The sequence below is a fragment of the Rhinoraja longicauda genome, chromosome 20, assembly GCF_053455715.1.
Source record: "Rhinoraja longicauda isolate Sanriku21f chromosome 20, sRhiLon1.1, whole genome shotgun sequence".
Lineage (NCBI taxonomy): Eukaryota > Metazoa > Chordata > Chondrichthyes > Rajiformes > Arhynchobatidae > Rhinoraja > Rhinoraja longicauda.
The window spans coordinates 20005829-20028072 of record NC_135972.1 but is presented as its reverse complement, the minus strand read 5'-3'; the positions used below and the strand labels follow the sequence as shown (position 1 = coordinate 20028072).

The 22244-nt window shown below is 49.0% G+C and overlaps 1 protein-coding gene across 2 annotated transcripts in view; it reads right to left on the bottom strand.

The window, feature by feature from the left end:
* Positions 1-22244, bottom strand: part of LOC144603621 (serine/threonine-protein kinase 38-like) — a 38755-nt gene that overhangs the window by 10251 nt on the left and 6260 nt on the right. Inside the window, exons 1-6 of one of the 2 annotated variants that reach the window (XM_078417114.1) lie at positions 17964-18153; positions 7737-7876; positions 6724-6775; positions 3967-4089; positions 2619-2702; positions 525-648 (exon numbers count right to left, since the gene is read on the bottom strand). In XM_078417114.1, coding sequence (XP_078273240.1) covers positions 525-648; positions 2619-2702; positions 3967-4089; positions 6724-6775; positions 7737-7870 — 517 coding nt within the window. In that variant the 5' untranslated portion in view covers positions 7871-7876; positions 17964-18153. Of the gene's footprint in view, positions 1-524; positions 649-2618; positions 2703-3966; positions 4090-6723; positions 6776-7736; positions 7877-17963; positions 18154-22244 lie in introns of those variants that run through there. The other variant, XM_078417113.1, reaches the window with a different exon arrangement.

The following is a 22244-nucleotide window of genomic DNA, read 5'->3' as shown; positions in this document are numbered from 1 at the left end:
CTCCCTCCCTCCCTCTGCCCAAGCCCTCCCTCCCTGTGGCCCTCTCTCAGCACTACCCTTCTCCAGTATGGCCCGCTTCCCTGGGGTCCGTGAGGCCGCCCCCATTGCATCGCCCTCTCTCTGCTCCATGGGACCCCCCCTCCCCAGTGCTGCCCCTCCCTCTAGCCAGAGGGTGGTGAATCTGTGGGTGGCGGTGGGGGCCATGTCATTGGGTATTTTTAAAGTGGAGATCGACAGGTTCTTGATTGGTAAGGGTGTCGGGGGTTACGGGGAGAAGGCAGAAAGGGGATGAGAGGGAAAGAAAGATTAAATGGCAGAGTAGATTTGATGGGTTGAATGGCCTAATTCTGCTCCTCTGACTTATGGACCCTCCTCCCCACTCATCTCAAGACCCTCTGGTCCCCCTCCCCCCACCAGCCCAACCCCTGGCAACACCCACTTGCCCGGCTGGGGCCCGCGGGCGGGCAGGTAGGGTAGGGAGCAGGGCAGAGGTCGGGCTCCCGGCTCCGAGCAGGTTCACTGACCTCCCGGCAGGAACTCCATGATCAGATATAGGTTCCTCTTGTCCTGAAAGCTGTAGAACATCTTGACCACCCAGGCTCCGTCTGCTTCCACCAGGATGTCTCTCTCCGCCCGGATGTGGGCCACCTGCGGTCGGTAATGCAGCAAGGATTAGCCACGGGTCAGGAGCGCTGTCAGAGAGTGACACCTCCAGGCCCATCAGAGAGAGGCCCTGTCAGAGAGTGACACCTCCAGGCCCATCAGAGAGAGGCCCTGTCAGAGAGTGACACCTCCAGGCCCATCAGAGAGAGGCCCTGTCAGAGTGACACCTCCAGGCCCATCAGAGAGAGGCCCTGTCAGAGAGTGACACCTCCAGGCCCATCAGAGAGAGGCCCTGTCAGAGTGACACCTCCAGGCCCATCAGAGAGAGGCCCTGTCAGAGAGTGACACCTCCAGGCCCATCCCGTTACAAAGATTCAAGAAATTGCACCTTGCCGGGATTTGGTCTGACAGGGGTGGAGCTGAAGATAGACACAAAACGCGGGGTCAGGCAGCGTCTCCGGAGAGAAGGAGTGGGTGACGTTTCAGGTCGACGCCTTTCTTCAGACTGAGAGTCAGCAGAGAGAGATATGGAAGGGGAAGGTGCGAAAAAGGACAGATGAAGGCAGACGGTGAAAGGGAAATGTAAAATGGTTCGTTGTGAGCCGAGGGGAAGGTGACAAGGAGGCACACGATCAGTAAAATTAATCAGAAGGACAGTGAAACTAGTCGGAGAACTCGGATGGGAGAGGGACGGGGAGAGAGGGAAAGCAAGGGTCACTTGAAGTTAGTGAAATCAATATTCATAGCACAGGGTTGTAAGCAGGGGGGTAGTGCTGCCGGAGATCACCGGAGCGCCACACCGGCACCTCTGTAAAAAAAAAAAGCCTAAATAATCAGTGGGGAATTTAACAGCGTCCGCTCCAGCACCAGTGACAGCTCCGGCACCTAAAACATTAGCACTGCAACACTGGTTGTAAGCTGCCCAAGCGAAATATGAGGTGCTGTTGCTCCAATTTGCGTTGGGCCTCACTCAAACAGTGGAGGAGGCCCAGGACAGAGAGGTCAGTATGGGAATGGGAGGGGGAGTTTTGCAACCGGGAGATCACCGAGGTCTAAGCGGGCTGAGTGGAGGTGTTTCTGCAAAACAATCGAAGAGCAAAAAGTGAAGCAAAGGGATGGAGCTGTTTTAGATTTTTTTAGATTTAGAGATACGGCGCAGAAACAGGCCCTTCGGCCCACCGGGTCTGCGCCGCCCAGCGATCCCCGCACACTAACACTATCCTACACCCACTAGGGATGATTTTTACATTTGCCCAGCCAATTATCCTACATACCTGTATGCCTTTGGAGTGTGGGAGGAAACCGAAGATCTCGGAGAAAACCCACGCAGGTCACGGGGAGAACGTACAGACGGCGCCCATAGTCAGGATCGAACCCGAGTCTCCGGCGCTGCATTCGCTGAAAGGCAGCAACTCTACCGCTGCACCACCATGCCGCCTGTTACTGTTTCCAGGCCTTTCACTATTCAGTGTGTTTCAATAAGCTCCCCCTTCCAATAAGCTTCCAATAAGCTCATCCTTCTAAACTCCAACAAGTACAGGCCCTATATATGAATACAATCAAGCCGTCCACAGTGTACAGGTACAGAATAAAGTGTATAATGTTTAGTGCAAGATAAAGTCCAGTAGAGTCTGATTAATGCTAATTTGAAGGTCTCCAAAGTACACACTCATGTATGGTATAACGTGACTGGATAGCAGCAAAACCTATCTGACGAAGGATCGCGACCCAAAACATCACCTATTCATGTTCTCCAGAGATGCTGCCTGACTCGCTGAGTTACTCCAGCACTTTGTGTCCTTTTTAACAGCAACACAGAGTTTGCCATGGTATGTGTCAGAAGGAACTGCAGATGCTGGTTTAAACTAAAGACAGACACAAAAAGCTGGAGTAACTCAGCGGGACCTCTGAGAGAATCTCTGGAGAGAAGGAATGGATGACGTTTCGGGTTTGTCACGGTATGTCGGTACAAGTGGGCAGTAATAAACCGAGCAAACATTTAGCTGTTCACCCACCTGCTCCTTTTCCAACATGTCTGCCTTACGAAGGATCTTCATGGCGTAGATATGCCCCGTGTCCTTCTTCTGCACAAGTCGCACCTGAAACAAAAGTGCCACCACACCCATCAGCTCTTTGCAGATAGCTACCTCACCCATCAACTCCTGCAGGTGCTCCACTGTGGCATCGGAGAGGGGGTTCGGGGTATAGACACTTCAAGCGTAGGAGGCTGAAGGGTGACCTTATTGAGGTGCACAAGACGGGGGGGGCATGGATAAAGTGAACGCTCACAGGGGAGAGAATTCTAGAACTAGAGGGCACAGGGCTGAAGGAAAAAGGGGAGGAATTTAAGAGGGACCTTTTTCACTCAGAGGGTAGTCCGTTTCTGGAATGAGCTGCCAGAGGAAGCTATAGAAGTGGATACAGTGACTTTAAAAAATACATTTGGGCAGATATATGGATAGGAAGGGTTTGGAGGGATATGGGCCAAATGCAGGCTAATGGGACTAGCCAATATGCCAACTTGGTCTTTAGATTTTTAGAGATACAGCATGGAAACTCCCCCACCGTCCACACCGACCAGCGATCACCGCGTACACTAACACTATCCTGCACACTAGGGACAATTTACAACTCTACAGAATCCAATTAACCTGCAAACCTGCGCGTCTTTGGAATGTGGGAGTAAACCAGAGGGCCAGGAGGAAACTCACAGTCACAGTGAGAACGTACAAACCCCATGCAGACAGCACTTGTGGTCGGCATGGTTAAGGTAGGGCAAAGGGCCTATTTCGATACTGTACTTGGGCCTAGTTCTATGACTCTGTGACAGCGGCAAGTATCTGTGAACACCAACAACCACTGATGTAACACCTACAAGCGTTTAAATAAAAGAAGAAAATGCTGGAAATAGCCAGCAGGTCTGTCAGCATCTGTGGGAAGAGAAGCAATGTTCCAGGTCAAAGACCTGGGAAGGAGACAAAATAAGCAGGGGTGAGGATGGAGATGTTTCTTCAGACTGAAGAAGGGTCTCAACCCGAAACGTCACCCATTCCTTCTCTCCCGAGATGCTGCCTGTCCTGCTGAGTTACTCCAGCATTTTGTCAATGGAAGGGAGGTTGGTTTCTGTGATGGTCTGGGCTGCGTCCACAATTTTAAGCTGTGAACAAGGTTATTGGGTCAGAGAGTGAATGGGTGCACATCCAGTCTCTCCAGGCCTTTCACTATTCGGGAAGTTTCAATGAGTTTCTCCCCCGTCATCTTTCGAAAATTGGGGCGGGACCCTTCTTCAGACTGGTGGTCAACGGTGGTATCTCCATGAGATGTCCCGCATTTCCAAGCACCGTACCAACAGCACAGACTCACCTCTCCAAAGGCACCTCTTCCAATCACTTTCAGAGACTCGAAGTCATCCAGACCCAACCTGGTCCTCTTGAGGCGGAGGAACTCAGTCTCCTTCTGGGCGTGCTGGCTCCTCCGCGTTTGCTTCTGTTGCAAAACACGACACAACATTTAACTGTGCAGCCAAATACCAATCCAATTCAATTTACAAATTCACAGACAACACCACCGTAGTGGGCCGGATATGAAATAAGAAAGAAGACAGAGCACAGGAAGGAGATTGACAACCTCATGACTCTGGTGTCAAGATAATATGAAGAAAGACTGAAGATAGACTAGGCTTATACTCGCTGGAAGTTAGAAGACTGAGGGGGGATCTTATAGAAACATATAAAATTCTTAAGGGGTTGGAGAGGCTAGATGCGGGAAGATTGTTCCCGATGTTGGGGAAGTCCAGAACCAGGGGTCACAGCTTAAGGATAAGGGGGAAGTCTTTTAGGACCGAGATGAGAAAACATTTCTTCACACAGAGAGTGGTGAGTCTGTGGAATTCTCTGCCACAGAAGGTAATTGAGGCCAGTTCATTGGCTATATTTAAGAGGGAGTTAGATGTGCCCCTTGTGGCTAAAGGGATCAGGGGGCATGGAGAGAAGGCAGGTACAGGTTACTGAGCTGGATGATCAGCCATGATCGTATTGAATGGTGGTGCAGGCTCGAAGGGCCGAATGGCCTACTCCTGCACCTATTTTCTATGTTTCTCTGTTTCTATAACAACCTTTCTCTCAAAAAAACACAAAATGCTGGAGTAACACAGCGGGACAGACAGCATCTCTGTAGAGAAGGAATGTGTGACATTTCAGTTCGAGACCAGACTGAGAGTCGGGGAGAGGAAAACTAGAGATATGGAAGGGTACAAAGAGAATACAAGGTGTGAAAACGACAGATTAAAGTATACGATGAACAAGAAAATGGTTCATTGTTGGTGAGGGGAAGGTGACAACGAGGCATACAAAGTAAAATTAATTATGAGGACAGTGAAACTAATCGGAGAACTAGGGTGGGGGAGGGATAGAGAGAGAGAGGGAAAGCTAGAGAAATCTATATTCATACCACTGGGCTGTAAGCTGCCTAAGTGAAGTTTGAGGTGCTGTTCCTCCAATTTGCATTTGGCCTCACTGTGACAGTGGAGGAGGCCCAGGGCAGAGAGGACAGTATTGGAATGGGAGAGGGAGTTAAAGTGTTTATCAACCAGGATATCGTTCCGAAACCTTTCTCGCAACTCCAGCAAGACAAAGGAGATAGTGATCGACTTCAGGCAGTGAAGCAGTACATATATCCCGGAATACATTCACGGCGCCAAAAGCTTCAAGTTCTTAGGAATAAATATCACCAGCGATTTACACTGGGCCAGCCATATCGAATCACAGGTCAAGAAAACACACCAACACCTCTACTTCCCTCGAAGGCGAAGAGGTTTTGGTATGACCCCAACAACTCTCACGAACTTGTACAGATGTGCCATAGAAAGCATCTATTCACAACGCATCGCAGCATGGTTTGGGAACAGCTCCATCCAAGACCGTTAGAAACTGCAGAGAGTTGTGGACGCAGCCCAGACCATCACACACAAGACCAACCTCCCTTGGAAGATGACATTTTAATTATCATTATATATCAATGTTTGTTTACAGACAGTCCAAAATCCCAAACCCCACAACCAAAAACCTTAATCACATTCCATCTCATTGCATCTTCCATAACCCTCTCCACAACTAATGAAGTTTAACATAGAACAGTACAGCTCGGGAACAGGAACAGGCCTCACAGTATCTGTGCCGAAAATGATGCCCTTAAATTAATCTCTGCTTCCTCGTCATCTATATCCTCCATTCCCTACGTGTCTATCTAAAAGAATCTTAAAACCCACGATTATATCTGTCTTCTTCACCACCTCTGGCGGCGTGTTCCAGGCACCCACTACCTTCTGTCTGAAAAACCTGCAGATCAGCGTGAGGTGTTGAATTTTGGAAAGTCACACCAGGGCAGCACCTTAAATCACTCTCCCGCCAACTTAAGGCTATAGCCTCTTGTTTTAGAATTCTCTATCTTGGGAAAATGACTGTGAGCGTTCATTTTATCCATGCCCCTCATGATCTTGTGCACCTCAATAAGGCCACTCCATAGCCTCCACTAGGAAAAGAGTCCCAGCCCACTCAACCACTTCCTATAACTCAAGCCGACAAGCCCAGGTAACATCCTGGTGAATCTCTTCTGCACCCTTTCCACCTTAATGACATCCTTCCTGTAGCTGGGTTGACCAGAACTACACAGTTCTGAGTACTCCAAGTCACCTGCTGGTCTCACCAGCAGTATCTGCTCATTTCTGCACCAAGTTCAAAAGTATCCTCAGTCTTACGATGGGTAAACATCCTTGGGTAGGCCATTTAGAACGGAGATGAGGAAGAACTTTTTCAGTCAGAGAGTGGTGAAGGTGTGGAATTCTCTGCCTCAGAAGGCAGTGGAGGCCAGTTCGTTGGATGCTTTCAAGAGAGAGCTGGATAGAGCTCTTAAGGATAGCGGAGTCAGGGGGTATGGGGAGAAGGCAGGAACGGGGTACTGATTGAGAGTGATCAGCCATGATCGCATTGAATGGCGGTGCTGGCTCGAAGGGCTGAATGGCCTACTCCTGCACCTATTGTCTATTGTCTATTGGAAGGGAAGAACAACTCAGCACATGATAAACTTACAACACCAACAACTCCATTGGAAACAAAGACTTACATCCTCATCAGCCAGTCCTTCCTGCTCCATGGCATTTTCCAGTTGGACTTGCCTGGAAGGAGAATTACAGCAGTCTCATTAACCATCGGATAAACCCATCAGCTGCAGTGTGGGAGAGGGCGCACAACTGTACAACACACACCTGTGACAGGTGGTGCACCTCAGGGATCGGTGCTGGGCCCATTGCTGTTATCAGCAATATCAACGATTTGGATGAGAATGTGCAAGGCATCATTAGTTACGTTTTGCAGATTACACAAATGTGGGTGGTATTGCAGATAGTGAAGATGCTGATCAAGTGGACAGTTGGGCTTGTGGCCTGAGGAATGGTTAATGGGGTTTAATGCAGATAGGTGCGAGGTGTTGCATTTTGGGAAGTCAAACCAGGGCAGGACCACCGGCTATGGCGAGGGAGAGTTGTGGGGCAGAGGGCCCCAGGAGAGCATGAACATAGTTCCTTGAAAGTGGTGTTACAGCTAGATAGGGTGGTCTAGAAAGCTTTCAGCACATTGGCCTTCATCAGTCGGAGAACGGAGAATAGAAGTTAGTACGTAGAAACAAAGAATTGCTGGTTCGAAAGCAAAGATAGACGCACAGTGCTGGAGTAACTCAGTGGGTCAGGCAGCATTTCAGGTCGGGAACCTTCTTCAGTCTGAAGAAGGGTCCCAACCCAAAATGTCATCCATCCATCCGTTTGCTCCAGAGATGCTGCCTGACCCGCCGACTTACTCCAGCACTTTGTGTGTTTACAGGTTAGGACGTTATGTTACAGTTGTACAGGGCATTGGTGAGGAATGTGCTCAGCTTTGCACATCCTGCTGCACGAATGATGTCATTAAGCCAGAAAGAGCGCAGAGAAAATTTATGAGACTGTTGCCAGGACTTGAGGTCCGGAGCTCCAGGGAGAGGTTGGCAGACTAGGACTTCATTCCTTGGAGCGCGGGAGGCAGAGGGGCGAGGCAGACTTGGGCCGGATGGCCTTCCAACATCTTGGCTGTGCAGTCAGACATTACCTCATCTCTCTCTCTTCGTGCTGTGTGATCAGGTTACTGTAGAAATTTTCCAGTGTCAATTTAGCAACGGTTACCCTCTCCCTGGTGTGATTACTCATCGGAAGGGATGCTGCGCTGCCTCCAAGCGTCGCCATGGCAATCTGCCGGAGGAGGAACGACAAACACCTTGTCAGTACTCATTGTGCACACGCATTTCTCTCCCCCATCTCCCTCCACCCCAGTCACCCTGCTCCTTTCCGTACAGAAGAGGTAGTTGAGGCAGGTACTACAACAATATTTTAAAGACATTTGGACAGGGTGCAGGGATAAGAAAGGTTTAGAGAGATATGGGCAAACATGGGCAGGTAGAACTAGTGTAGATGGGGCATCCTGGTCGGCATGGGAAAATAGTATATGGAATGAGCTGCCTAAGGGCGGTGGTTGAGGCAGGTACTATAACATCTTTAAACGACACTTGGACAGGCACGTGACTAGGAAAGGTTTAGAGGTGTGGGCAGAAGAGGACAGGTGGGACTAGTATAGATGGGGCATCTGGATCGGCATGGGCAAGTTGGGCCAAACCTCTGCACTCCATCTTCCATCTCCAGGCCCCACATTTCCTTTTATCCCCCCTCTTTCACCTCACCACGATCCCCTTCCACCCATATCCCTCCACCAGACTTTACAGACTCCCTCTCCTCTCCTCTCCTTATCCGACACCCTTTTGTCTCCTTTCCATCTCCAGCCTTTATCACTCACTCACCCGTCTCCCAAACAACACCCTCCTCACTGTATCCACTTACAGCACCTTCGCTTGACCGGCTTACAATCCAGCAGCCTGAACCTTGATTTCTCTCATTTCAAGTAACTCCTGCTATTCTTTTCCCTCACTGCACCCCCCCCACCCCCACCCACATCAATGGTCCTACCAGTCCCACTGTTCACATCCTTGTGTCCCTCTCGTTAGCAGATCTTCCCCAGCCAGCAGTGGGCTATTATGGACTCCACCCGTTCTGAGGTCATCTGTTGCCAGCCCTATTTTGTTCTGGCCTTCTCTATTTTTAGTTTGAGTAAGGATTCCCACCCGAAACGTCGCCCATTCCTTTTCTCTAGAGATGCTGCCTGACCCGCTGGGTTCCTCCAGCACTTTGTGATTGGCTCAGGATTCCAGTGTCTGCAGTCCCGAGTGTTCCTATTGCCTAAACACTCTCTCTCAGCTTCCTGGCCATTACTCCAGGGAACAGCTGATCTGGGTGGGAGTCGGTCTAATTCTGACTCGGAAACAACACTGCCCTAAGACACCCGGAGTGTCGCAGGGGACCGCTGTGACTGTGAACTCCACAAGCTGTTTAAAACACACTCCAGAGACACTGCTTCCATCAAGGGCTGTCATAGAGCCACAGAGCATGGAAACAGGCCCTTCAGCCCAACTTGCCCATGCCGACCAAGATGCCCAATCTACACTAGTCCTAACTTCCCGTGTTTGGCCATAATCCCTCTAAACCTTTCCTATCCATTTACCTGTCCAAATGTCTTTTAAATATTGTGCAGTAAAGAACTGCAGATGCTACCAAAATGCTGGACCCTTCTTCAGTCTGAAGAAGGGTCTCGACCCAAAACGTCACCCATTCCTCCTCTCCCGAGATGCTGCCTGACCTGCTGAGTTACTCCAGCATTTTGTGAATAAAAATCTCCACAGATGTTGCCTGACCAGCTGAGTTACTCCAGCATTTTGTGTCTTTTAAATATTGTTTTTGTACCTACCTCAGCTACCTCCTCTGTCAGCTCGTTCCATATACCCACCATTTTCAGCGTGAAAACGCTGCCCCTCAGGTTCCTATTAAATTGTTCCCCTCTCACCTTAAATCTCTATCGTCTGGTTCTCGATCATGCTGATTCCCCAACTCCAAGTAAAAGTGTGCATTTACCCTATGTATTCCTCTCATGATCTTGTACACCTCTATAGGATCACCCCTCACCCTAATGCGTTCCAAGGAATAAAGTCCTCGCCTGCCCTACCTCTCAAAGAAATATGGAAACATAGAAAATAGGTGCAGGAGGAGGCCATTTGGTCCTTCGTGCCAGCACCGCCATTCATTGTGATCATGGCTGATCATCCACAATCAATAATCTGTGCTTGCCTTCTCCCCGTATCCCTTGATTCCGCTAGCCCCTAGAGCTTTATCTAACTCTCTTTTAAATTCATTTAAATGAATTGGCCTCCACTGCCTTCTGTGGCAAAGAATTCCACAAATTCACAACTCTCTGGGTGAAAAGGTTTTTTCTTACCTCAGTTTTAAATGGCCTCCCCTTTATTCTTGGACTGTGGCCCCTGGTTCTGGACTCCCCCAACAGTGGGGACATTTTTCCTGCATTTAGCTTATCCAGTCCTTTTATAATTTTATACGTTCCTATAACATCCCCTCTCATCCTAAATTCCAGTGAATACCTTCCAACCTTTCCTCATATGACAGTCCCACCATCCCGGGGATTAACCTTGTGAACCTACGCTGCACTGCCTCAATAGCAAGGATATCCTTCCACAAATTAGGAGACCAAAACTGCACACAATACTCCAGATGTGGTACAACTGCAGAAGGACCCCTTTACTCCTATATTCAAATCCTCTGAGGCTCTCCCCAGAGCTCAGGTCCTCAAGCCTTGGCAACAACCTCGTAAACCATTACTGCACCCTTTCCAGCTTAACAACATCTTTCCTATAACAGGGTGACAAAACAGAAAGCAATACTCTAAACGTGGACAGCACGGGGGGGGGGGGGGGGGGGGGGGGGGGGGGGGCAGCGGTAGAGTTGCTGCCTGGTGGCAAGGTTTGAGGCTGACTACGGGTGCTGTCTGAACTAAAGTAAGCACTCGACTCAAATATTGGCACTGACATACTTTGGGTTAGAGTGCTTTTAAAATACAAATTCTTTCATTGGTAAATTATGGAACTGTCCCTGCCTCCTCCCAACATTGCGCCAAGATCCATCTTTCGACACCTAGTCTGTAATCGCTGGGCATCCGTTTCATGTTTTTATTGTTCTCTGCAACTGTCAGATGTTATGCGTTGATACTGGGACCTGGCTAGTTGCGAGAAGCTCTCTCACGCTGATACATTAGAAGTCTGGCGACAGGGTGGAGTAAACTAGGCTAAATATTTCTGGTAACATTTCCAGGAATTTAAACTGAGATTGGTTGAGGGGAACCGAGCAGTGGTCAAGTTGTTGTGGGACTGGAGTCAACTGTGGATCGTTCTGGGTAAGACCAGCACCTCTCCTACACCAGGCCATTTTGAGGTCATCAGAAGTTTAAAGTTTTGTTTTGAGATACAGCAGGGAAACAGGCAACAATCAGCGATTCCCGTTCATTATCCTACACACACTCGGGACAAATTGTAATTTTATCAAAGCCAATTCACCCACAAAACTGTACGTCTTCAGAGCGCGGGAGGAAACCAGAGCTCCCGGAGAAAGCCCACGCAGGTCAATAGACAATAGGTGCAGGAGGAGGCCATTCGGCCCTTCGAGCCAGCACCGCCATTCAATGTGATCATGGCTGATCATTCTCAATCAGTACCCCGTTCCTGCCTTCTCCCCATACCCCCTGACTCCGCTATCCTTAAGAGCTCTATCCAGCTCTCTCTTGAATGCATTCAGGTCATGCGGAGAACGTACAAACTCGATACAGACAGCACCCGTAGTCAGGATCGAACCCGGTCTCAGGTGCTGGAAAGCGGGATAACATGGAGCTAGTGACGGGGTGATCGATGGTCGCGGTGGGCCAAAGGGCCTGATTCCATGCTGTGTCTCTAAACTAAACTAAGCACCAGATTCAGAAACAGCTTCTTCTCAGCTGTTATCGGACCTGCCGAGTGTTTGAAGGAACTGCAGACGTTGGTTTAAACCGAAGATAGACACAAAGCTGGAGTAACTCAGCTGGACAGGCAGCATCTCTGGAGAGAAGGAATGGCTAACTTTTCGGGTCGAGGTACTGGTCTGAAGAAGGGTCTCGACCCGAAACGTCACCCATTCCTTCTCTCCAGAGATGCTGCCTGTTTTGCTGAATTACTCCAGCTTTTTGTGTCTATCTGCTGAGTGTTCGTGTTTTCCTGTTTTTATTTCTGATAAGCATGTGGCGCGTTCACATTAATCCACACACATCATCACTGTCATAGAGTCACACAGTCAGAGCATGGAATGAGGCCCTTCAGTCCATCTTGCCCATGCCGACCACCTTCCCAAACCCAGCTGCCCACATTTAGCCAATACCTCTCCAAACCTTTCTTATCCATGTACCTGTCCATGTGTCTTTTCAATGTTGTGATTGTACTGGAGTCCATCACTTACTCTGGCCACTCCTTCCATTTACACATCAGCCTCTGGTCATGAGGACGGGTAATCAAGAACCAGAGGATATAGGTTTAAAGTTAGAGGGGAACGATTTAATAGGATCCCGAGGGGCAACATTTCCACACAGAGGGTGGTGTGTATATGGAACGAGCAGCCAGAGGAGGTAGTTGATGCAGGTACAATTACAATTTAAAAGACATTTGGACAGGTACATGGATAGGACAGGTTTAGAGGGGAGTGGGTCAAACGCGGGAAGGTGTGACTACTGTAGATGAGGCATGTTGGTCGGAGTGGGCAAGTTGGGCTGAAGGGCTTGGTTCCACGCTGTATGACTTCCTCCTGGTGTCCAAGCACAGCGTTAACTTCTCGCTGTGTTTGGTGGTGAACATGACGTGGGTGGGCATTGGCTGCAGATCCTCCCACCATGATGACCACACTTCAGGACGAGCTCTGGAGGGAGTTGTGAAGAGCCCGTCTCTCATCTCTGTATCACCAGCAGTTGCGACCACACTGCCCTTCCTTTAGACTTCAGGGATACGACGTGGGAACAGGCCCTTCGGCCCACTGAGTCCATGCCGACCAGCGATCACCCCGTACACTAGTTCTATCCTACACACTAGGAACAAATCTACAGTTTTTACTGAAACCAATTAACCTATAAAAACCTGCACGTCTTTGGAATGTGGGAGGAAACAAGAGTCCTGGAGAAAGCCACACAGTCACAGGGAGAACGTACAAACTCTGTGCAGACAGCACCTGTAGTCAGGATCAAAGCCGGGTCTCTGGCACTGTGAGGCAGCAGGTCTACCCGCTGTGCCACGCCGCCACTCTGCTGCTTGCTTCCTGCCACCATTCCCTCTTGCTCCGGCACGCAGCTACCCCGCCGGGCAGACAGTGGCCCCAGGTTCCCCCCCCCCCACCCCACAGGGGCACCATCCTCTGCACAGCAGCTCCAGATGTGGCATAAAGTTGGCATCAACAGCTGGGCACAGAGACACAACACCCACGCAAACTGACACTTGGCTGGGTGTTAATAATGACTTCATCTTATTTTACAACCCAGACATTTATAATCCAGGAAACTCCACCCACCCCAAACACAATCAAACCTACTCAGCAGCCTCACGCTGCACACGGAGCAGCTCCAGTGTTCACAGAACATAGAGCAGAACAGCACAAGAACAGGCCCTTCGGCCCTTAATGTCTGTGCCCAACATGACCACCACTTATCTGCCTGCACATAACTCATATCCCTCCGTTCCCTGAATATCCCAAAAAAATTTAAGTGCCACTATCGTGTCTTCTTCCACTACCACCCCCGGCAGCACGTTCCTGGTACCCACCACCCTCGGGTGTAAAAAACGTGCCCCGCACATCTTTAAACGTTGCCCCTCTCACCATAAAGCTTTACCCTCTTGGATTTGATTTTTCCATTGTGGGGGGGAAAAAAGGTGCCGACTGCCTGCAATACTTCCGCAACACCCAATGACCCAGGACACTACCTGGCTCTTCAAACAGTCGGACTCTGTCGCGTCAGTGGCCTTTTTGTACATTGAAGTTGAACAGCTCCTGTCAAACCGATGATAAACTAATAAACACGCTCCACGTACACCCCGAGAGCTTCCCAACAGAAGTTGATCCCCGCAGGTCAGTAAATTCCTTCCCCACGAGGTCAGATTCCCTCCACGGATTCTTTCCGTTGAGTCTCTGAACCATCGAACACCCCTGCATGTCCCTCCAAAGCAGTGTTCCGTGGGGCTGAGTTAAACACAGAGCTTGGGCAGGCCAACTTCTATCTCAGTAAACGTGACAATATTACCCAGCACCAACTCCTGCACCACTAACTCTCAATCATTCATGCGTTAGAGGGCACTAGGTCCGTGCGGTGCTTTCAATACCTCGAAATAAAGTTACCTCGATTTTTTTTCTCTCCCAAGGTAGATATGCATCTATTATGTAGAAACAAGGAACTGACTGGTGCTAGTTTATTTTTTTAATTCATAAAGTTCTGGAGTAACACGGCGGATGTGGCAGCATTTCTGAAGAACATGGACAGGTGATGTTTCAGGTCGGGACCCTTTAGAATTTAGAGATATAGTGTGGAAACAGGCCCTTCGGCTCACCGAATCCACGCCGACCAGCGATCACTACATACACTAACACTATCCTACACACAAGAGATAATTTATAATTTACACAAGCCAACGAACCTACAATCCCGCACATCTTTGGAATGTGGGGAGAAACCGGAGCACCCGGAAGAAACCCCACACTGTCACAGGGAGAACATACAAACTCCGTACTGACAGCACCCGTAATCAGAATTGAACCAAGTCTCTGGCGCTGTAATACAGCAGCTCTACTGCTGCGCCACTGCATGGCTAGGATAGGAAAGATTTAGAGGGGTATGGGCCAAATGTAGACAACTAGGACTAGGCCAATATGCCAACTTGGTCAGCATGTATAGGGTGGGCCAAAGGGCCTGTTTCTGCACAGTATAGCTCAATGGTTTGGGTGGAAAGTGAAGATCACATTGACCACAAGAACAGGGGCAGCCACAAACATTGACCAAGCCCCGCGAGAAGGTCAACGCCTTGTAAACGATGTCATCGGCGAGCTGCAGTGTTCTGGAGAACGTCCTGAGCCAAGATTGACAGATCACTGGACCCGAGGGGTAGGAGGTGGTGAGAACGGACGGAGGTGGACAAGGTGCAGGATGGTCGAGGATCACATGGGGCGGGGCGGCCCGAGGGGCTGAAGGTCCCACCTGCCTCAGTTTCCTGCATCTCGTCGCCCAGTTCCTGAACCACCCTCTCCCTCCCTCCCTCTCTGCTGCCCTGCACGGTGTTTATTCAGTCCCATCAGCAAAAGGTGTGGTCAATCACTCCCATAATCACACTCCTTCACAAAACATTCCAGCTGACAAAACCCCCATGCCTGTGATAATTAATGGACAATTAATGCAAAAACAATGCATTATGTACAGGAAGGAACTGCAGATGCTGGTTTACAATGAAAATAAACACAAACTGCTGGAGTAACTCAGCGGGTCAGGCAACATCTCTGGAGAGAAGGAATGGGTGATGTTTCGGGTCCAGACCCAGCATTAGATCATCTTAGTGAGGAAGCCCACAGAGTGGTGCTCACTCTCCTGGCTCAGCCTTGCTCTACACGGACTTTATCTTTCTTTCTTTCACAAACACGGCCTGGTTCAGCAGCTCAAATGTCCAGGAATAAAGGAGACCAGGGTTGTGGACATTGCCTGGTCCATCAAAGGTATTGACCTCCGCACCACTGACAGGATCTACAGGCCTCAAAAAGGCATCATCAAAGGTGGCATTAGGGCAGCACAATGGCGCAGCGGTAGAGTTGCTGCCTTAGGTTCGATCTTGACTACAGGTGCTGTATGTACAGAGTTTGTACTTTCTCCCTGTGACCGTGTGGGTTTCCTCCAGGTGCTCCGGTCTCCTCCCACGTCCCAAAGATGCACAGGTTTGTAGGTTCATCGGCTTCTATAAATTGCAAATTGGGTGTAGGATAGCGCTAGCGTACAGGTTGATCAATGGTTGGCGCGGACTGGGTGGACCGAAGGGCCTGTTTTTGCGCCGTATCTCAATCTCTGAAGACTTTATCTTTCATCCTTTCCCAAACCCAGCCTAGTTCAGCAGCTTGAACGCCCAGGAATGGAGAAAACTACAGCGTAGGTTTACTAGGTTAATTCCCGGAATGGCGGGACTGTCGTATGTTGAAAGACTGGAGCGACTAGGCTTGTATACACTGGAATTTAGATGGATGAGAGGGGATCTTATCGAAACATATAAGATTATTAAGGGGTTGGACACGTTAGAGGCAGGAAACATGTTCCCAATGTTGGGTGAATCCAGAACCAGGAGCCACAGTTTAAGAATAAGGGGTCGGCCATTTAGACAATGTGAAGCAGGCAACTGGAGACACAAGGAAGTGCAGATAAAGGCACAGGTGCTGAAGTAACTCAGTCGACCAGGTAGCATCTCTGGGGAACATGGATAGGCAATTGCAGACAAAAGTAGAATTGGAATGGAGCGAGATGTTGCTAAACTTTGGTCAGATTGTGATTCATTCTGAGGCTATGACCTCTGGTCTTAGACTTTCCCACCAGTGGAAACGTCCTTTATCCACTCTATCTGTGCCTTTCATTATTCTGTAAGTTTCAATGAGGTCCCCCCTCGACCTTCTAAACTCCCGCACGTACAGACCCAGTGATGTCAAACATTCATCATATGCTAACCTACTCATTCCTGGAATCATTCTTGTAAACCTTGTCTGGACCCTCTCCAGAGCCAGCACGTCCTTCCTCGGATATGGGGCCCAAATTTGCTCACAGCACTCCAAATGTGGCCTGACCAGCACCTTATAGAGCCTCAACATTACATCTCTGTTTTTGTATTCCAGTCCTCTTGATTTCAATGCTAGCATTGAATTTGCCTTCCTTACTATCAATTTGACTTGCAAATTAACTTTTTGTGAGTCCTGCACCAGCACTCTCAAGTCCCTTTGCATCTCCATTTTCTGGATTCTCTCTCCAGTTAGAAAATAATCTACGCCTTTATTCTTATTACTAAAATGCATGACTCCACACTTTGCTAGAGTGAATTTCATCTGAAACTTCTCTGCCCATACTCCTAACCTGTCCAAGTCCTTCTGCAGAGTCAGCGTTTTTAGATAGCCTCATAGAAGTGCAGGGAATGGAGTCATGTGTCAGCAGAGAAGATTAGTTTAATTTGGGATTAGTTTTAGTTTTATAATTTTAGAGATACAGTGTGGAAACAGGTCCTTCGGCCCAAGGAGTCCCTGCCGACCAGCGATCATCGTACATTAGCACTACCCTTTACACTAGGGACAACTTATAGAAGACAATTACCATATAAACCTGTACGTCTTTGGAATGTGGGAGGAAACCGGAGCACCCGGAGGAAACCCATGGGGTCACAGGGAGAATGTGCAAATTCCGTCCAGAGAGCACCTGCAGTCAGGATCGAATCCAGGTCTCTGGCTCTGTGAGGCAGCAACTCTACCGCTGAAGCAGTTTGCCGCACAAATCATGTTTAGCAGTAACATTGTGGGCCAAAGGGCCTGCTCCTGTGGTTTGGTGTGGTTTATTACTGTCACGTGTATTGAGATAGTGAAAAACGTTGGTGATATGCCGGCAAATCATACTTTACATGGGGACAATCAGGTCACACAAAAGTACAGTCTGTAGTGCAAAGAGAAAAATACCAGAGTGCAGAATATAATGTTACAGCATTATAGTGTTACAGAGAATAGGTCCACGGTACTGTATTGTTCCATGCGAACAGATGTTTGACAAGAGAGAGAGAGAGAGAGAGAGAGAGAGAGAGAGACCCAAGGGGCTGTCGGGGGGCGGCGTGGCGCCAATACCGGAACGGCTTCAGTGTTAGATTCCCAGCGAAGGCGATTGGTGAATGGTATTGTAGCATTAACTAATTCACACGAACACAGCGAAGCGGAGCGCGAAGGAGCCGTTGTGAGTGGCGCCTCTCCTCAAAGAGCAGAAGGTCCCCAGGGTAGTTAGAGAGTCGCGCTTCAATATCTCAGGGGGAAACCTGCCTGCACAATATAAATAAAGAACAACAATGCTCACACTGAAAGAGAACTCTAACACGGGGAGCATCTGACTGAATCAGACTGTATCTGGACTCCCTGGAGAACCGCTGGCCGTTTCCCTACGGAATCCAGCGGCAAGAGCTGCCCACATGTGCAATAATGCTGGATGTGCCCACCATGGATCCCGGGACAGTCAAGCATCGCGCCTTGGGCTGCCGGGGATGGGCCGGGGATGTCGGCACTCCCCGGTCACCCTAGAGGGTGGAGTACACGCCTCTGGCCCGACCACACGCACCTGCTGCTGCCTCTCGGTCCGGCTGGTGGTTTCTTCCGAGAGCTGGATCCTCGCCTCCTCGTCGCTTGGATCTTCCTCTGGGTTTAACGGGTTCACCCTGACAGGGTGCCCATTCAGCGTTGCACGCCCTCAACCCAACTCAATCACAGCCAAGCCGGTGAACTCAACTCACCCAACCCCCCTTAGTCAACTCACCCAACCCCCTTAGTCAACTCACCCAAACCCCCTTAGTCAACTCACCCAAACCCCTTTAGTCAACTCACCCAAACCCCCTTAGTCAACTCACCTAAATCCCCTTAGTCAACTCACCCAAACCCCCTTAGTCAACTCACCTAAAACCCCCCTTAGTCAACTCACCCAACCCCCTTACAACACACCCAAACCCCCTTAGTCAACTCACCCAACCCCCCCTTAAGTCAACTGACCAAACCCCCTTAGTCAACTCACCCAAACCCCCTTAGTCAACTCACCCAAACTCTCTTGTCAACTCAACCAACTCACGCAAACCCCCTTGTCAACGCAAACTGAACCCACGTGGCAATCCAACTCTACCTAACACTCCCCAACCCAAGCCCCGCGGCAAGACAACCACAAACCCGACCCTCCGTCAACTCAATCCAGCTTAACCCTGTCGCCGGCCGGCCTCACAAGGCCGGTTGCCCGAGAGTGTGTTCACCCTGTGTAGCTCGCAGATCAGTGCCCACTGCCTGTGGCGCCCGGCCCCAGCCCCACCAGCCCACAGTAGCGGCCCCGCTTTGATACATCGCTGCTTCCGGGCTCAGGGAACAATCGAGCCGCTCAGGTAGCCGGCCAATCAGCGCTGGAGCCACCCTGCCTGGCAACACACCAGCCAATCAGAAACGAGGAGGAGGGGGGGGGGGGGGGGCGGCGCTTCGTCTCAGTGGCCAGTGAGGTGCGGAGGGAAGGTCCGGGGCCGGGGCAGCGGGTGGGTGGGTGGGAAGGTGATGGTGCACTGCCCGCCCCGGTACCCAGTCCCCCGCCTCGGTGCCCGCTCCTTGCCCCAGTCCCGCTGTCACTCTATGTGTTTCCTAACGCATGCACTGGCTTTTGCAAGTGTCTAGGCAGCAGAGTCAAGTTTGTATCTATATTTAGTTCCGAATAATGTTTACTTTTGGAAATTTAAAAATAGTGATTTCTTGTCATATGTCGCGAAACCGAACAAAGACATTCTTAAATAGACACAACAAGCTGGAGTAACTCTGGGGAATAGGAAGAGGTAACGTTTGGGGTCGAGACCCTTCTTCAGACTGTAGACAGAAATTCTGACTTGCAGCAGCAGCAGAACAGGTTTGCAAACACAGTACTCAAATCTGAACCCAGTCTGAAAAAGGGTTCCGACCTGAAATGTCACGTATTTATTTTCTCCAGAAATCCTGCAGAACCTGTTGAGTTTCTCCAACATTTTGTATCTGTCTCCAGTACTCAATCGATGAAAAACAAAATAAACAAAAAAGTCAATAAGTTAAAAATCCGATACAGTGCAAAAAAACCCCAAAGCCCAAGATCCCCAGTGCCACCCTGGTAATTGGTAGTTTAGTTGCAGTTGGCAATGTTCAAGAGCTTGATGGTTGTTGTGAAGAAGCTGTACCTCAACCTGCATGTTAGTTTTCAGCGGAAGATATACACAAAAAGCTGGAGTAACTCAGCGGGACAGGCAGCATCTCTGGAGAAAAGGAATGGGTGACGTTTCGGGTCGAGACTCTTAGTTTTAAGTTTTCAGTCTTAGATCATTCCTCAACCACCTTTTTCCTGCACTTGCACCCCTCCCCTCTCCAAAGCAGGTTGCAAAACCTGCAAACAAAGGTTTCTTCCTTTTCCTGCTACGTGTATTTGTTTTCCTTTAACACGCTTTACTTCCCCAATGCATGTTGCGATCAATTTAAGTTGCAACAATCTTATTGCCAACTATATTGGGCAATGCATTTTTTGTGTAACTGAAAGTTGCTCCAGAGATTTAGACTGAACATATATGGTGGTGAATCTGTGGAATTCATTGCCATAGAAGGCTGTGGAGGACATCAAGTGATATTTTTTAAGGCAGAGATTGACAGATTCTTGATTAGTAAGGATGTCAGGGGCAATGGCAGGAGAATGGGATTGAAAGGGAAAGATAGATCAGCCGTGGCAGAGTAAACAGGATGGGCCGAATGGCTTAATTCTGCTCCTAGAAAATACCATCGGAATGAATGCATACAGTTTGGGCCTTTTTGCTTTTCACCTGCACCAAAATCTCAGACATCGACCAAGCCTCTGTTGTGACTCTATAGTTGGTTGCAACCTCACACAATGGGCAGAGTAAGGAGTAGGAGGAGGCCATTCTGCCCCTTGATACTGCCCTACTATTCAAGCATATCACAGCTGACCATCAGCTCAGCTCCACTCAGAGTCATGGAAACATTGAATCAGGTCCTTCAGCCACCTGGTCCATGCAACCAAGTTAGCATTCTGGGCTAGTCCCATTTTGTGTGCATTTGGCCCATATAAAGCCCTCCACAATTTCCTTTAGGCTTGAGTTAGCTTTGAAACAGGCCCTGCGACCCACCGAATCCGTGCCGACCAGCGATCATTCTGTACAAGAGCACTATCCTACACACTAAGAGCAATTTTACTGAAGCCAATTAACTTACAAACCTGTATGTCTTTGGAGTGTGGGACGAAATTGAAGCACCCAGAGGAAGCCCACATGGTCACAGGGAGAACGTACAAACTCCGTACAGACAGCACCCATAGTCGGGATCAAACCCAGGTCTCTGCAACAGTAAAGCAGTAAATCTACTGCTGTGCAGCCCCTATCCATAAACCCTCAGATTTATCCCCTGCACCCCCTGGCATACGATACGATAGAACCTTATTTACGATAGAACTGACATGTTTCATTTCCCAGCATTTATCTAATTACCTTTCCACGTTCAAGCTTGTCATATGCACGAGTATGGGGAGGTACAGGTACAATGAAAAAAATCACAGCAGCATCACAGACTCAGACAATCAAAAGCATAACTCACATAGAAGATTTTAAAAGAAAGAAACGGATCCAAAAAAATTAGAAAAAAGACAAGTCCATGGTCGTAGTCATAAGATCATAAGTGATTGGAGCAGAAATAGGCTCTTCGGTCCATTGTCTGCACCCCCATTCAATCATGGCTGATCTATTTTTCCCTCTCAACCCCATTATCCTGTCTTCGCCCCATAACCCCCGACACCGGTATTAATCAAGAATCTACCCATCTCTGCCTTTAAAATATACATTGACGACCTCCACAGCCTTCTGTGACAAAGAATTTCACTGATTCACCACCCTCTGACAAAGAAATGCCTTCTCATCTCCTTCCTAAAGGAACGTCCTTTAATTCTGAGGGTATGACATCTAGTCCTAGTTTCTCCCACTAGTGGTAACGTCCTCTCCACATCCACTCTATTCAAGCCTTTCACTATTCGGTAAGTTTCAATGAGGTCCCCCCTCATCCTTCTAAACTCCTGAGAGTACAGACGCAGTGTCGTCAAACGTTCATCATATGCTAACCCACTCATTCCTGGGATCATTCTTGTAAACCTCCTCTGGACCCTCTCCAGAGCCAGCACATCCTTCCTCAAATATGGTGCCTAAAATTGCTCACATTACTCCCAACGCAACCTGACCAGAGCCTTATAGAGCCTCAACATTACATCCATGTTTTTTTATTCTAGCCCTCTTGAAATAATTGCTAGCATTGCATTTGCCTTGTTTATCAGTTTGCTGCTAACTGCTCCTGTTCTTTTATGACATACATAATGTTTTTATGACATACATAATGTTTGGGTGGGTCTTTTGGGAATCCGGCACCAGCACTCCCAAGTCCCTTTGCACCTCTGATTTCTGGATTCTCTCCCCATTTAGAAAATAGCCTAATAGTATCCCATTGCTGAGGTAAGATTAGGTTTGTGCAGGTCGGTTTAACAACCTGATGGTTGCAGGAAAACATGTGGAACATGCTGTCAGAGGAAGTGTTAGAGGTAGGTACAAATACATTTCAACGGTACTTAGATAAGAATGGATTGGAACGATATAGACCAGGCATGAACAAGAGGGCAGCACAGTGGCACAGCCGTAGAGTTACAGCGCCAGAGACCCGGGCTCGATCCTGACTATGGGTACGTTCTCCCTGTGACTGCATGGGTTGTCTCCAGGTGCTCCTCAGTTTCCTCCCACACTCCAAAGACGTACAGGTTTGTAGTTCAGTTGGTTTCTGTAAATTATGTGTAGGGTCAAGTTAGCATATG